The sequence below is a fragment of the Poecilia reticulata genome, linkage group LG7 (genome assembly GCF_000633615.1).
Source record: "Poecilia reticulata strain Guanapo linkage group LG7, Guppy_female_1.0+MT, whole genome shotgun sequence".
In the NCBI taxonomy this organism is placed as follows: domain Eukaryota; kingdom Metazoa; phylum Chordata; class Actinopteri; order Cyprinodontiformes; family Poeciliidae; genus Poecilia; species Poecilia reticulata.
This window is the reverse complement of record NC_024337.1, coordinates 10,627,776-10,643,561: the sequence shown is the minus strand read 5'-3', so window position 1 is coordinate 10,643,561 and position 15,786 is coordinate 10,627,776. Positions and strand designations below refer to the sequence as shown.

The following is a 15,786-nucleotide window of genomic DNA, read 5'->3' as shown; positions in this document are numbered from 1 at the left end:
CCGGTGAGCCTACCACAAACTGAAGCATAATTAGCTTATGGGTCTTGCATAATTCATCAATGCTTTCAAGATCAGTTGCAAAGTTAAGGCATCATCACCAGGAAACAAAACATGGCTGTTTAGCTCTTCCTGTAACAATAAACTACCAACCTGAGAAAGAATCTGGGAAAAACTTATGAACAACAAACAAAACTAGGTTAATCCAGGTGACACAGAAATGTAAACTTAATTCATTTGGAGAAAACTAGTTTAATGTGGTTTTCAATCTGTTTGAATGAACGCATCATGTTGAGTTGAAATGGACGCCTCTCTTTTCAAAATGCCAATCTAGAGCAGTCTTCACACGTCTAGAGGGAGTTTTCAAAAGAGATTTGGGTTTCATTGGCATTTAAATGTCAATTTGACTGCCAAACTAATAAATCCCAGAGGTTTGAACAGACTCATGATTCGTTTTAGTTAAAAGGATTAACCTACGAGTATTTTAATATAAAATGTTATCTCTAAAAAACATACAGATGGCAATACTATTAGTTTGACATCTGCAGACAAGTTTTTTTAAATGATCAAGGCAGTTCCTCTTAAAATATTATTTAAATAAAAACAAATTAGTAAGTGAGAAATCCAGATTGTCTAAAGTAATAAGTGATAAAGAGACAAGCGAACTAGAAGCTAAAATCTGGTTCTGCACTTTGTTGAACCATTTTCCGTCTGTCAATTGAACCGTTCTATTGATCTGCGTTTAAGTCTTCCCAGACCTCTGCTTGTACTGTCTCAAAGATTAAACTGGTATGCACATCTGGGCTGGACTATCCTGAAGAAAGGTCCCTCTGTTTTGCGTTCTCATGCTGGAACTGCTTTCACTGATGGCTGCAGCAGACCAAGTTTGGTCTGAAGCATGAAAACGCCTGTGCTCAGAGAGGTGAACTCTGGCTGGATCTCTGTGAAGACCGGTTCAAAGACTTTGTGCAGATATCCACAGTGTCAATGTGGCAGCATGTGACCCCTGAATGTGGCAGCATGTGACCCCTGAGTGGGGGACAGACGGATGTCTTCTGGTCCAAAGCTTTGGTCATTTATCTTGTCATTGAGGATGAAAGAAACATATCCATGAAGAATGAAATGGTTCACTTCTTCATGCCCTCATGGTCTCCATTGTTTTGCTAGATACCAAATAAGAAAGGTAGGATGTTTTCTTCTGGAAAGACTTGTCTATATTGCTAACTTACAGCTTAAAAAGTAGGAACAAGATGTTGCAGAAAGTTAGTTGTAGACTTGGTCAAATTCTTTAATTCTGACCAGTAGAAGTAGTTTGTTGTTGATTGTTATGCTTTTTGTGTTTGCTGCTCAAGGCTCCCCTCAGTAACTCCAGATGAGTTTTCTCATCATTTTTAGAGGAGGTTTTTATACCTTGGATGTAGACAGTGCTAACAGACTTTGCGTAGTCTTTCTAAATGTATACTAATTGGATTCATGGTTTTTATTAATGTTGATTGATATTAAGTTTGAGTGAGTTGAGAGAACATGAGACATGTCAACATATGTTACACAGCATTAATCTATGCTGCACATATCAATCATTTGGTCGTAGCATTGATCCTTCATAAAAAGTGCTTGCAAAAAAATCCCCCAGGGAGGTTTGCTGTAGTCAGCTGTGGCCACAGTTTCTGTGTCAGAAGGGAACTTGTGACATTTTGGTGTAAAATGGAAGTGGGAAAAGTGCTTAAGTGTGAAAAAGTGGTAAAGTGTAAACTTTGCTTATTCAGAGTCTTGTCTGGTCTTAGATGAAAAGATTAACAGGGCTGCGTTGGGTGCATGCAGCTGAGTTGTAGAGCAGAAACGAGCAGAACAGACAATTTCCCACAAAACCATAACAAAAAAAGCAACTCTTAAACTAATTACTTTCGTATTTCAAAGAAAAAGTAAACATCTTTCAGAGAGACAATCTTCTTCGCAGTTATGTCAGTTTATTGGTCTGTTAATAAATGAAACACAAAAGAGGATGTTTGGGTAAACGACGGTTGCAAGTTGCACACTTCTTGATCTTTCCACTTTTATAAAAACAACCTATCAAGATGTATCGGCCAAAATGTCTGGTGTTATGGCAGGTGTTGAAATCCTTAAAAGTTCCTGTGATTCAAGTATTGAGAAGTTTAAGCTTTTAAATAGAATGAATTGAAATAATGCATTGATGGGATTCTTTAGAGGAATGCTTCATGAAGCATTGGCTTCCTTGCGGCACTAACAACAAAAGACACGTTTTCCAGAGAAGAGGAGTTGAATTGCTGACAGACTGACTGCACTGGGCAACTTTCAGGTGTGGACATGTGCTGCTTTGAGAGCAGGGCGTTGCTGGGAAAGAGCAATGGATCTTCACGCTCAACGAACTTCTTTTAGAAATGGTAAACAAAGCTGAACTTCTCGACTCGTCAGCTCCTTTCCTCGATCCAGGTTGCTGGATCAACAATGTATTTTTGAGCAAACAACATGACTCTGGTCCTCCAACGACCATGTGATGTATTTGACACAGTGGTGAAGGGCGCCGAGAAACACAGCTTCCCTTCTTCGCTTGGGTGACTTTTGCTGTAATTTCTGGATGGAAAATTTGAATTGAAACAATTAAAAAAAGCTATTAAAAATGTGTTGGTGTTTATGTTCCCTGTAAACAGCTTTAATTGTACTTTATTCAGATTTTATGTGACCACACAACACAAGTAGTGCATGACTAAAGGGGGAAGAAGTATTTATGGCTTCCAAATTGTTTTACAAATGAAAATCACTCAGTTGTGAGTCATTTTGAGTTTGTCTCTACAAGCTTTGCTCATCTGGAGAGAAATATTTGGCTATTTTTCTTTGTAAATAGAACAGTAGAGTTCTATTTACAATGGGAAGGATTTTTAAGTCGTGTCTTGCAATGGACTGCATATTACTGCTGCGTATGTCTCTATAAAGGAAACTACAAGTGAATTTAACATGTTTTGTCATCATTGCATTTTATACTCATGGTTAAATCAAAGATTACGCTGGGTTTCTGTTAAGTCTGGATGCCATTTGTCTAAAGCCCAGGAAAGATGGCACAAACTACCGTAGATTAAATACGATGGATTTTAGCCGTTGCATTTAGAGCCATCCCAAGTAAAAAAAAGTATGCTTTAGTATACTAAATTTTAACATACTTTAGTATACTTTGATTGATGTACTTAAACGGTACTATTTTGGAACAACTTTTTTTGTGCTTAATATACTTTAGTAGTATTTAAATAGTATTAAATTACAACTTTTAGTATACTTTCGTATACTCAACATACTTTTTTGGAACAACTTAAAGTTGTATTTCGTATACTTTAAGTATACTTTCTTTTATGTAGTATTCAAGAGAAATATTCCAGAAATATTCCATATTCAGTGTACTAATTCTATCATAAAAGTATATTAAAAATATACTTTTAATATATTTTTAATATACTACAAATATATTAGTAATATATTTAAATTACACTTAATTTTTATTTTTCATTTACTGCTATTGCTAATAAAGTACTCAGGACTCGAAAAAAATTGGTTCTCCGTCAGTGGGGTATCTGTACAGGCGATGTCAGGTATCCTGATCGTGTTTGTGGAACTAAAATTCAGATTTCCAAAATCTGAAACGGAATGCCATGCTTGGATTAAAGCTTGTGCACGACCGCATTTGCAGCTCAACAGTCGTATGGTCAATAAGAACAAAGGAGTGTCTGCTGGCGTAAATATTATTGCTTTGCTTTCTTTGTGTTTAGCGAATGAAAAAAATGAAGTCAATAATAAACACATCCATTATGAAAACCTTTTAGCCAAGTACAGCATAATGGCAGTACCGATACAACTYCTMCATCCTGAAGCCTGTCTGTTACAGCCTTACGTTAGCTGAACAGATCAATATGCAATGTGTACCGTATCTGACATACAYTAAAGATTTTATTTCACCTGAAAATGCTTTTTTCTAAACTGTAATCGTGTTAGCCACGCTAACTTTTACTAAACTGTAATCGTGTTAGCCACGCTAGCACCGAGTACCGTGTATAAGTCCTAGGCATATTCAAACCCTCAAAACCATGAATACCCGACTTACCCAGCTTTGCAAGAACAATAGGCATCAGTGATCTTGTCCACAGCTATATTTATGCTGAGGGTCTGAGGATCTGCTGTTTTTCTCATCGACCGGTAGCATTTTGCTGTGACGCACACAATGTTGGAGGCATCGCGTGGCTCAAACACCTTGATGTCGTCCAAAAAAGATGACATGAACTTGTTGTTTCCCTTGTCTATTGTCGTGGCTGATATTTTGTGAAAATCCGGCAGAAATGCTACACTAATCAACTCAGAAATACTCTGCAGAGAACGAAAAATGCCATGTTTAGACATTGGAGCCAAGCTGTTAATTTGAGACATGAAGTCAAGTGAGACTTTCGAGGGGCGTTTCTGGGCGGAGTTTGGTAAGGTCCATTAGTAGCTATATTGTCAAGGCCCTCAGTACTTTGAAGGCAATATTATGCGAGTAAAAATGGCGAATTTGAACAGCGTCTGTTATCTTTCCTGCGTAAGTTTTTTCTTCTCCTTGTGGCGTTTTTTAAATAAATGAAAGTGTGCAATACCGCCACCATCTGGTTTGTGAACTGGAGCTAATATCGTTGATCATAAGGTGGATTGGGTACTTTCTTTAAAATTACATCATGATTATCATTTTTTTTATTGTATGCAATTTTAATAAATAGTAAAAGATTATTAAGGCAGTTAAAAATTAATACTTTTTAGGTGCTTAAAAAGTATGCCTACATACTTCTGCGATTAGTTTTATTTTGTAATCAGGTTGCTGTGTGATGCAGACTTCTGCCCAGGTCCATCTTGAAAATGAGATCTGGATCTCAACGGGGTTCACCCGGTTAAATAAAGAACATTTTAAAAAGGCATACTTTATTAGCCTAAAATTCACTGAGATGTAATTTAAAACATACTGAAATTAATAATCTAAAGTAGTATTAAATGAATTTTTTAAAAATTCTAGTTTCAGCATATATGTTTAACACAAAATATATTTTAAATATACTTGAGAAAGTGTATATTTACACTTGGGAAAATATATATTTTGTTCACTTAAAGTATACTTTTATTTAATATATTAAAAGTGTATTTTGGTACAATTATGCTTAAGTGTGTTTAAAGTTCTAATTTCGAAATTGGTACAAGTATATTTTTAGTATACTTCAGATATACTTATAGGTAATACACTTAATACTTAGTATACTTAAAGTGTACTTTCACAAATTTCAGCATGTTTGAAATATACTAAAGTATACTTTTTTTTCACCTGGGATCGCATCAGGTTTTTACACTTCATTAAACTGATAAGTTGACTTTAGAACTGTTATCCTGAAAGAAAGAAATTCATACTGACAAATCTGCACCCTAAGCAGGAAAGAAAATATTTTTACGACATGGGTGTACCAAACGAGGACAAGGCCAGATGTGTTCAGTCGTTGTGGAAAATTACAGTGCAGTAGTCTAACAACTCTGATCTTGCAAAAACAACAAAAAAAGGTGAGATTAGAACAAGAACTGGTTGAAAATGAAACGATTGGATAGTTTTCAGGACAATTTCTTTAAAACCTACAGGACAGATCACTCACTGTAACTTCTATGTCTTGGTAAGGAGCTCATTCTCCATTCCAGGATATTTCTTTTTTTTTTTATTGCTTGAGATAAATAAAACCGTCTGACAAGAAAACTAAGCTTGTGTTTTGTGTGTGTGCATCTCTTCTTTGCTGAAACATGTTGGCTTTAAATGACCAGTTTGGTCCTGGCTTCTTACCGTGATCCCGATAACGTCCTCAAGATGTTAAAAACCATCATTGTGGTCATGGTGGGGATGAACCTGGTAATTTACTGGGGAAGATGACAGCCAGGGTTCTTGTTTAGTTAGACACTGAGGGGCATCATGTCTGTGGCTTCTTAATGATCTCACTCTTTGTGCATAGGACAGTCTTTCATGTCTCCTTTGCCCATAATGATCTGGTATACTGGTTCCCTTATTCCGGCTAACATAGTTTAGTTTTTAGTTGTTTTTAACTCAGTATTAAAGCAACTGCTGCTAATGAACTACAGATAGCACTTGAGAAAGGAATGTTTTTAATCCAATTTATCGATTGGATGATTTAACACATTTTTTTAAAGTCTTTGCATCTTGCTTACTGTTGATGAATTTGCACCACAGCTTTTGTCTAAGCTTTTGTACTGACATCAGGCAACTTTAAAGAAAAAATATAGCAAGATTCCTTCAACAATGGATTTGCTTCTTGCTTGTTTTGCATCTTTTTTTTTTTTGTCTAAGAGCAATAATTTATGTGTTGGAGAGGGTTGCGGCTTTTCAAAAACAATTCATTTACAAGTATTCCACAAATCATCCAACAATGTTTGTTTTTTCTGGACCGTAAAAACATTTAAAACATTTAATAAATCAATCGAGTTCTTTGCAGACAGACTTTTTTGTTGTGAGACGATATTTACGGTGATGGGAAAGTGTGTCGATAACGGCGTGTAAACCCCATGAAGGAAGATGTAAAACCAACTGGAGCAACAATAACATGAAGTACTGTAATCATTATATTATTATATTTTTGTATATATATTCATATCTAATCCTTTTTTTTTTTTCATTTTTATGTTAAGGTTTGCAGCACTCCAGTCATGTTGGGGTCAACTTAAGTTTTTTCTGCCGTTCTGCAGTAGATTTGTTGTTTGGGCTCATCGTCCTGCTGCAGTACTCAGGTTGGATAAACCTTCAGCTGCAGCCTTATGACTCTACAATGCTTTGGTACCAAGAGGAGTTGATGGACTATTTACTAACTGCAAGGCTGGGAGGTCATGTGACTGCAAAACAAGCCTGTATCATCACCCTCCCATCATTGCTCTAGTGTTTTTGGTTGCAAACATGATGCGGTGCATTAAGACATGGCAACATCTTCGTCTTATCTGTCCAAAGAAGACTGTTGCAGAAGTCTTGAATTTTCTTTTTGTTTTGTTTTTTTTGAAAGGTTTGGTTGCTTTTGCAATACTGTCCAAGAAGACACACAGATAACAAAAACCGTATCCTGTTGTCTGATACATAGAGATTATTTTGACTGTTTCTGCCATTTTTGTAAAGGTTGCACGGTCTGACATTAAAGTGAAGATCGGTTGCTGCTTCAAATGTTTACCAGTTTGTAAATGGCCTTTTAAATCTTCGTAGACTTGCTCCAGCAAGAATTGCTCCTTGAAGGTCATGACTCGTCTCCTCCCTTCTTTTGACATCGTGTAAACTCACATTTGATCAGCGGCTTTAAGTCGCTACTTTCTCGCTTTAAACTTTATAGAAGGAGCAGATAACGGTTTTTCCAAAACTCACCGAGAGTCATAGAAAAGTACTTTTCACCATGACAGCGCCTATAACCATAACGACAGAGTCAAGAAAAATGTAAAACATAATAAGGGTGAAGTAAAGAAGGCCCTCGCTCTTCCTCACTTCACTGAGGCAGACTCTGAGCTGACACAAAGCAAACTCAGGGTATGTTACCCTGCAGTGGATTAGGTTCCTTATTTATCTAGTCTGTGTGACAAAAGCTTTACTGCTCCTCCAGTTAATTGCACGCATTCATTCAAGTGCATCAGCTGTGCCAGGATGGCTTTAGGTAACAATCTTGCATGACAAAGCTCATGGAAAGAAGCTACAGCATCAAAGTAATAAGAGCCCAGCAAGGCTCTGCAGACAGAATGTTTTTTTAAATTATTATTTAAAATGTTGTGTTTGTGTCACCAGACTAAGCAAAGTATGTTTTTTTTCTCTAGTGATCTTCAAGAAGTATTAAGTTGTACCATCAGAAGTTCATATTTCAGGTTCCCACTATGTCATTCGGTAGATTTACTTGCTAATAAAACCCATCAAAGCAGCATGAAACAACAATAACACCCTGCAAAATGGGAGCTTAGTTTGGCTCACAGGTTTTGTCTGTGGCAATTTTGTGTTCAATGTACAAGTTTCCTTTGGAAAAACCCATTACCAGGGGACTGGTAGTGCTGAAACCAAATACAGTGGACCAAAGGCATCACTGCTAAAAAGTTCTCACACCCAGCTTCCAGCTTCATATTAGAATATATTCATTTTTTAAATGTTTTTATCTTATGTTTTTGAATATCTACTCAATATTTTCTCTATTTTTTGTGTTCAAAGTGAACCAAGCGCAGCTTTAAATACAATTCCCAGGCTGGTATAAAGATATTAAATAAAACTCCACATCCAAAACTTCATACAATTCAAAAACAGGCAGCAACACCAGAGGGTGAATAAATTTAAACAGTGGTGGGAACAAAAGCTGTCCAACAGGTAGTGAACCTGCGTTTGTTGTTGTGAGCTGACAAGGACTTCCTGAAGCTCTAATGAGAGCGGTGATTATGGGAAAGGAGACAAGGCAGGTGGGTCTAACTGAGCTGTAAAAGTTGTGAAGAGAACGATAAAACTGAGGTCTCAACAGAAACTAACTAAGCAGACAGACAGCGATTGAAAAGGTGTTGGTGGGAGACTCAGAGTAAAGAATCAAGATATAAACTGGACTCTCCGAGACTAAAGAACCGTTGTTTGGATATTCTGAGTCAGACACCCTGGGCCTGAAAACAAAACATCATTTGGATACTCAAGTTGTCGTCCAGGCAGCCGGAGACTGGACAGGAGGAAGAGGTCACAACCTAAAGAGAAAAGGATACACTTTGAGGAGGTTTCATCTACATAACCTGACACTGTAAAGGAGTTTCCGGCCAGAGACGTGGAGCAATGGCCTCTCAACAAGAGAGGACTGTGGACCAAACTGAAAAGGAAATGTTGGCTGAAGAAAATGGAGTGATTCATATGAGATTAATTACGTGGCTTTATTTCACTTTTACTTCACCAGGAAAATTCCGTTGAGATTAAAAATCTCTTTTGCAAGAGAATCCTTACTTAGGTGGAGCAAACCAAGATACTGGGAACAATAAAATGGAGGAACGATAAGGAACGAAACAACCGAGTGTTATCTTTGAACATGCAGCAGTTGAAAAGCATTTGTCAAACACACGCTCACCTTTTGGTTAGTCTCCAAGTGAGGAAAAAAAAAAAGTGCCTGGGAATGAACGAAAAATATATTGTTGAGCAATCCTGTAAAATTGATGATTCATTTATCCCTGTTACAACATCCGAGGGCTGCCAGGGCAAACCGTGCATTCACACACTCTACACACTCACCGAGAAGAAAATCAGGTTAACAGCGGGTCGGACATGTTGCAACTGATGCGCAAGGTGATGCTCTGTATAATTTAGTGTTACTTACTTAATCAGATCACGTGATAATGGAATGGCTTTATCAACCCGGATCTGTCCTCTTTTTCTTTTTTTCTCAGAATGTTCTGAGATCTGCACCAACACAGTGACATTGACATGACTCCGCTTGTTCAGCTTCCTTTGAAGTCTGATACAAATGTCGCATACTTCTGCTAGTCTGAGCACCTTTTCATAGCTGTAAACAACTGGAGAGGATACAAAAGAGACTCTTCCAGTAGAGAAAGGGTAATAAATGTAAAGATATGTTCATCTAATATATGATTCTTTAAAAAAAAAGAAAAGAAAAGAAAAAAAAAACTAATGAGATCAAATTTGTCCTTTGCACAAATTGCAAATGTTCTGACTTAAACAGCCACTTCATTTTCTTTCCCACTAATAATTCAATCCAAGCCCGAACTAAATTAGGAACACATTTCAGAGTCGGACTATGTCAGATTGCTGCCTTCTCCAGTCACTTTGGCATTGCTGAGAAGCGCCCTGGGCGGTTTCAGCACAGCGCAACACCTCCCCTCACCACATGTGGGTTAAATGCAGAGAGCAGCCCTCTGCGGGGTGTCAGTGTTCTGCGTGACGGATCCGGGGCGCAGTGATGGAGATCCTCTCCGCGTTTATCTCCGCCGCTCTTGTGTGCCTGGTTAATGCCGGAGCCCATAGTGATATACACTGGACATATAAAGGTGGGCTTCCTTTCCGCTTTTTGAATATAACTATTAAAGTCTTGTTTCACGTGATTGAAGCCGACTGTCCTGGTGCGTAAAACGTGCGTAAAGTAGCGCTGCGCGGATTAGACTTTAAGTAGGGCACAGAAACGGTGAAAAAAAAAACTTTTGTAGTTGATGTTTTTATTTTTATTTTTTGTAAATCAAGTCAGTTTATTACGATTTTTACGTGAATCCTGGATTCTTGCAATGCGCGTTACATCTGCCAAGAACATTTTGGAAAACGACGGCTGTGGCAGCTTGTTAGGACACATCCATCGGAACAAATTATACTGGTAGTTGGATAGAGCAGCTACTGTTAACATTTCTGTGGTGATATCCAATATCCGTACCGGCAACATCCGGTTGAACAAGTTCTGTGCGCTCTTTCTTTTTTTTATCCTTCTACAAACAGTCAAAACACAAACATAATGATCGATGCTAATATTTGAAGTCGTGGTATTGGCACTGGTGTGTACCTTTTTTTTTCTGAAAGTGGATAAATGTCCCTCTGTGTTTTCAACACAGAGGGAGCCTTGGATCAGATGCACTGGGCAACCAAATACCCAGCATGTGGAGGCAAGAAGCAGTCGCCGATTGACATCCAGCGGCGCAACGTCAGGTTCAACCAAAACATGCTGCAGCTGGAGCTGACCGGGTATGACGCTCAGAAGGGAAATTTCCGCATGATCAACAACGGGCACACAGGTACGAGTGATAAAGAGCAGAAATGACATAAATGTTTAGGTTCATTATTGTCCCCGATAGTGAGCCATATGATCCATATCAACAGTCAACACTACTTCATCTTTTATATATATATATATATATATAGGCTATATATCTATCTATGTTTATATATATATATTTCTTTGTCACAGAAATATAGATTACAAATAGTTCCAACAGGAAAATAAACAAAACAATACAAATTAGACACAGTAGAAAGTCTGCCTTCTCATTTGTTTTCATGCCATCTGGTTGTAAACGTCTGAAACTCAACAGCTGTACTGTAAAGTATTCATGATCGGTGATGAAATCTTTATGCTGGCTTCAGTTCAAATCGACCTGCCTCCCTCCATGAAGATCACCAAGGGTCTCCCGGGACAGTTCACAGCTGTCCAGATGCACCTGCACTGGGGCGGCCTGGACCTGGAGGAGAGCGGGGCGGAGCACACCATAGACGGCAGCCGCTACATGGCGGAGGTGGGTGGGCGTTGAAAGCAACAGTAAAACGGGGATTTTTTTCCTGTTTTTTTTTTTTTTAAGAAAAAAAAAATCCGTAAAGGATTGTTTTTTTCGGTTCAAACCTAATGTGTTCTTTGTTTTCTCCTTCCCCCGGCAGCTCCACGTCGTTCATTATAATTCTGACAAGTACAAGAGCTTCTCTGAGGCCAAAGATAAGTCGGACGGCTTGGCAGTGCTCGCCTTTGTCTATGATGTACGTGAGTCGCAAACACTTCTTCCTCTGCTTATCTGCTCGGTTCCGCACCTTATTCGCCTCAGAAAAAATAAAAAAATAAAAATCTCGAGGAGAAAAATGAGCGTTTGTTCATTTGGAGGAAGTTTCAAAGACGTCTTTGTGCTAAAAAAACCCCCATATAAATAGTAATCCGGTGGTCTTTGAAGGTGATTGTTTTTTTCTATAGTGGCTTTATTGAGTATTTGGCTGAGGACCGACTCTTTGAAAGAGAGTTTTATCCAGCAGCCTGCGACAAGTCTGACCTCAGAGACACTTCCTCCCCCGTCCTTTGAGGTCGTTGCTGCGGCAACGCCTCAGCCGACATCCACTTTGACAGCAGCACAGAGCAGTCTGTCTGTCTCTGTTGGACAATTTGATTTAAGAGTAAAAGGGATGCTACTTTGAGGGGAAATTTAATTTGAATTTGGCGAAACATGCCTCCATGAGATGCTATATGCTACTTTTATGGACATTTAAGCTGTTACCACATTTGCATTTGATGGATTTTTCCCCCCTTTTCTTCAAAGAATCTGAGAGGGAAGTTAATTTCTTATCATGTTTCACACAGTAAAGACCTTGAATAACATGTTACAACAACATTCAATTTTCCTTTATGATTTGAATTTGATCAAATTTAAACCTCCTGGACCAGATAAACTAGATTAAGATTTAAGGTCAGGTAACATATTAACTGCTTTCAACCTCTACAGTCCTGGAACTGGTGTATATTTCAAACAGCAACAACAACAACAACAACAACAACAACAACAACAACAACAATAATAATAGTAACTGAAATAAAAACCAGTCCTTCACAAAATATTACTAGTCAGAATGAAAATGATCAACCTCATTTTTATTTAAAAGGCGATTAATTGATCAGTTGTTTATTGCAACAGGCTTGACACTCTCTTCAAATAATGTATCGAGTTCTCCATCTCTACACTTGAATCCTGGATCCGGAAGTGACATCAGAACCTCCAACTATCCGTTTTCCATGGCCTGGTTTGGAGCCCAATCTCTTTATAATTCAGAACATGACTTGAGCACGTTTGAACAGTTGTTTTGTTAACCTGTATAGAGCGTTAATGTGGGAAAACACGATCTATATTTGTGAGAGACATTTGTTTTGCTCTTATAGTCTCGCCAAGCGGGATTTTTAAGCACCCAGGCGTAAAGTCGTAACAGTGCGTGACTCTACGAAGCAAAACTACTTGAGTAACACGAAGGTTTTCCTTTGACACGAGTAAAGTAAGCCAAGACTTTGTGCTTCTTTTCTAGTATGGTCATTTTGAGAACACCTATTACAGCGACTTCATATCCAACCTGGAGAAAATCAAGTATGCAGGTGAGTTCTCCCTGCACGCGCAGACTCCTCTTCGTAGCTCGACCTCCTCAGAGCTCCTGTGACTGGACGTTGCGTCCCTATCAGGTCAGAGCATGAACATATCCAGCATCGACGTGCTCTCCATGCTCTCCGAGAACCTCAGCCACTTCTTCAGGTACGAGGGCTCCCTCACCACGCCCCCCTGCTTCGAGAGCATCATCTGGACCGTGTTCGACACGCCCATCACTCTGTCACACAACCAGGTATGACGCCAGGGGGGGGTGAGGGGGGTAAACACATGGAGAGAGCAAGCCCCAACTAGAAGCGGTCCTACTGGTTTCATTTCTCTTGCCCTCTTTGCACTGCACCCAGATCAGGAAGCTGGAGAGCACTCTGATGGACGTAGACAACAAGACTCTGTGGAACGATTACCGCATCGCTCAGCCGCTCAACGACCGCGTTGTGGAGTCTTCCTTCATGCCACGCCTTGGGAAAGGAAGTGCGTGATGACGCGTCAATCGCGGATTCCTCAGAAACCGAGTGAATCTGCAGAGCTAGTTTTTCTTTCTTTCTCTCTCTCTCTCTTTCATTTTCAGTCATCTTTGGTCTTTTTGCCTCTGCAGCATTTTGTCAGCAAGACGAAATCGAATCTAAGCTCTTGAAGATCGAGGGCCTGATAACTTCTCTTGGAAAGAATATGTATTCAGGTGCTTGAAACTGTTGGATCTGAGCGCAGTAAATGTAAAATCTCCTCTTGACCTTTGTAACCGTTTTTATTTATTCCTCTCCAGGAATAGGAGGACGCCCGAGCTCAAGGCCTTCCAAATATGGTACAGTTTTTTGCACAATAAACACACAGCTAAATATCATAGTTCGGCCTTTAAAATCAAAGTCTGACATGCCAATATTTAAAAATAACACCCACACACACACACACACACACAAACACCCGCCATTTCTGCTTTATGTGTGGTTTGGTTGATGGCACCACACGACTCTTGAGGCTCAAGATTCAATCTGATTATCTGGGTAGAAAAAAAACAACATTTTGATGGATTGTGGAGATATTGGGTTGAACTGAGCTCAATGTTGACCAGGAACATCTGACGAGTGCCAGATCGGAAATGCTGATTTATTATATGCCTTAATAAGTATATTTAATAAGTATAAAAAAAAAGGTGGCGAGTTTCAGTTTGTCTCGTGATCAGCTAAAGCAGAAGTAATACGATGAAGTGGTTCTGCAAGAAAACATCGTTGTTGCTCGTGACTTAAAAACCATCTTAATCGATTGCATCAAAGAAGATATGTGTATTAGTTTTTAAAAACGTTAAGCTTAAAGCTTACTTTGATCGTTGAGGATCTTTAATATTGAGCTCTGGTCGTAACAGTCTGACATTGTCCTCTTTGCAAGCTGCTGTCGTGCGTTTTATTGCTGATGCGTTTTCCTTAAATACGTCATATGGCTCAAATGTGAGGAATTTTATTTAGACAAAAATAAAAGCATGTAAATGAAAAAAAAAATTAACCAAAGAGCTTTTATTTTCAGACAAGCTAAAGGTTTTTGAGAACAAAAACTAAGAAAAAAGCTCATTAAAATGACCACACAAAAAAAAAAAATTAAAAAATAGGTGGTCACATTTGCCGTATGTGATGTCGGTAGAGGCAGGTATTTTATCTTGAGTGCAACATTTCATAGCAAAACAAACAGAAAACCCGACTCTTTGCCTAAAGAGAATCCAAAGTACCTCACCAGTAGCTTTAAAACCACGCCACGCTTTAAAGATGTCTGTTGTTTGATTTCTTCTCCAGAGCAAGGGGAACTCTTCCCTCTGGTGCTCAACTTTGAAGACAGAAACTCCGTCAGCTACGCTCTGGCTCCCCTCGGCCGCATGGATCTGGACGCCTTCACCGTCTGCATGCACGTTCTCCTCCGGGCCCCGGGGGTCCACACCGTCCTCTCCTACTCCAGCGGCATCCACGACAACGAGCTGATGGTCTCCATCAGCGAGGACGCGAATGCGAGGGAGGTGGGCCTCTGGATCGGCGACGACTTTGTCAACATGCCGCACGGCTTCAGCACCCAGGACTGGACCAACTACTGCGTCACCTGGTCGTCCCACTCGGGCGGGGTGGACCTGTGGATCAACGGCAAGGTGGGGGAGCAGAGGCACCTGCAGAGCAGCCACAGAATCAACCTCGCCGGCGCGTTCGTGTTGGGCAAAGACCAGGACGGGGTCCTGGGGATCTCCGACTCGGACGCCTTCGTGGGCAAGATGACGGACGTGAACGTGTGGGACTACGTGCTGACCACCGCGGAGATCCGAGACCAGGTTTTGTGCGAGAGGAACAGCACCGTGGTGGGGAACGTGTTGAGCTGGGGGAGCAGCAGGTTCAAGATGTACGGCGGCGTGCAGCTGGACAACCAGTACAGGTGTTCCTGATGTGGCTGCACGTTTTCATTAACTTCCGAGTGAAATATTTCAAATTTGACGCCCTCCGTGTGAATTTGAGGGGAATTAACTGGCATTTGGAGGTCATTTAAACATCATACGCATGCATGAGCATTAAAACGTACTTTTGTTATAAAGAGAAATATTTGCAAACCATAAACAACTCGAATGTGAGGCTTCAATATAGCCTGGGGTTGTGGAAATCATCTGTGGAGGAATGCAGAGTGCATGTGGGGGGTTGTGTGCCCTCAATCCCCCTGGCAGTAAGCGTGAATGTGAGGAATAGTAAAAAGTGTATATCCTTGAAATATGGTTGTTGTAATCCCAATAATGCAATAAATTATTTTTACAAGCTGCAAAACTGAGGTGTATTCCCATTTGTTTCCCGTGGAAAGGTCCTAACTTTGAAATATACCACCGTACTCCTGAAAACCCTCCTCTGCTGGGCTTTAAAACGAGCTTACCACTCTGCA

The 15,786-nt window shown here is 39.7% G+C and overlaps 1 protein-coding gene across 1 annotated transcript; it reads left to right on the top strand.

Moving 5' to 3' along the window:
• The first annotated feature begins 9,912 nt into the window (after window positions 1-9,912).
• Window positions 9,913-15,674, top strand: ca6 (carbonic anhydrase VI). Its single transcript, XM_008413327.1, has 10 exons — window positions 9,913-10,053; window positions 10,603-10,782; window positions 11,132-11,280; window positions 11,420-11,515; window positions 12,818-12,884; window positions 12,969-13,126; window positions 13,236-13,362; window positions 13,487-13,570; window positions 13,655-13,693; window positions 14,673-15,674. The coding sequence occupies exons 1-10, from the start codon at window positions 9,966-9,968 to the stop codon at window positions 15,302-15,304; spliced, it is 1,620 nt and encodes a 539-aa protein (XP_008411549.1). The 5' UTR covers window positions 9,913-9,965; the 3' UTR covers window positions 15,305-15,674.
• Window positions 15,675-15,786: the final 112 nt, after the last annotated feature.

What these genes read in the sequence shown, in the direction of transcription:
- ca6 (XM_008413327.1), top strand. Translation starts at nt 9,966, where the DNA reads ATGGAGATCCTCTCCGCGTTTATCTCCGCCGCTCTTGTGTGCCTGGTT. An exon ending in GCAGCCGCTACATGGCGGAG is followed by an intron (nt 11,281 to 11,419) that starts GTGGGTGGGCGT and finishes TTCCCCCGGCAG; the next exon opens with CTCCACGTCGTTCATTATAA. An exon ending in GCCACGCCTTGGGAAAGGAA is followed by an intron (nt 13,363 to 13,486) that starts GTGCGTGATGAC and finishes TTGCCTCTGCAG; the next exon opens with CATTTTGTCAGCAAGACGAA.